The sequence below is a fragment of the Sinocyclocheilus grahami genome, unplaced genomic scaffold (assembly GCF_001515645.1).
Source record: "Sinocyclocheilus grahami isolate Dianchi unplaced genomic scaffold, SAMN03320097.WGS_v1.1 scaffold2897.1, whole genome shotgun sequence".
Lineage (NCBI taxonomy): Eukaryota > Metazoa > Chordata > Actinopteri > Cypriniformes > Cyprinidae > Sinocyclocheilus > Sinocyclocheilus grahami.
In genome coordinates, this window is record NW_015508072.1 from 31,294 (window position 1) to 31,882 (window position 589).

A 589-nucleotide genomic window follows, 5' to 3' on the forward strand; every position below is an offset into this window, starting at 1 on the left:
TTTTTCTTTTCTGGAAACGGTTTACCATTAGGATCTACACCAAAGGCAGGCTGGCCGGGCCCCTGCTGGTATGGACCTTGAGCGTAGGGCCCCTGAGCGTAGGGCCCCTGTGGGTACGGCATCTGTGGATATGGCATCTGTGGGTATGGACCAGGGCCGAACCCTGGTGCTGGAGGTTGGCCGTAACCGGGCTGGCCACAGGGTCCTGGTGCCACATAAGGAGGAGCTCCTGGACCCTGACTATAGTTGGGCGGAGGCATTCCAAAGGCATCGGTTTTGGGTGGCCCATAGACGTTGTTGTGAAGAGGATTGTTCTCCCCCATTATAGGGTAGGCTGGCTTGTCCTGGGACATGTCTCCTTCCCTCACTAGAATCCTGATATTGACAGAAAAACAGAACGGTTAAAATGTACAGAAAAAGAAAGTAATAGTAAAGTAAATAATTACATCAGTGCAGTTTAACAAATTAACTAAAGCAGCATCCTACACATTATAAAAAATCATAAGTAACCAATTTGGAACAGTAACACAGTAGTATTACTAAACTGAAACAACATACAGAACTACCACATTTTGCTATAAGTTTAATT

General features: G+C 46.3%; 1 protein-coding gene across 1 annotated transcript in view; it reads right to left on the reverse strand.

Annotated features, from left to right (window-relative positions):
• Positions 1 to 396, reverse strand: part of LOC107575794 (protein lifeguard 1-like) — a 5,725-nt gene extending 5,329 nt beyond the window's left edge. The window contains exon 1 of the mRNA XM_016262125.1: positions 26 to 396. Within this exon, the coding sequence (XP_016117611.1) occupies positions 26 to 353 (328 nt within the window). The 5' untranslated portion in view covers positions 354 to 396. The remainder of the gene's footprint in view (positions 1 to 25) is intronic.
• Positions 397 to 589: the final 193 nt, after the last annotated feature.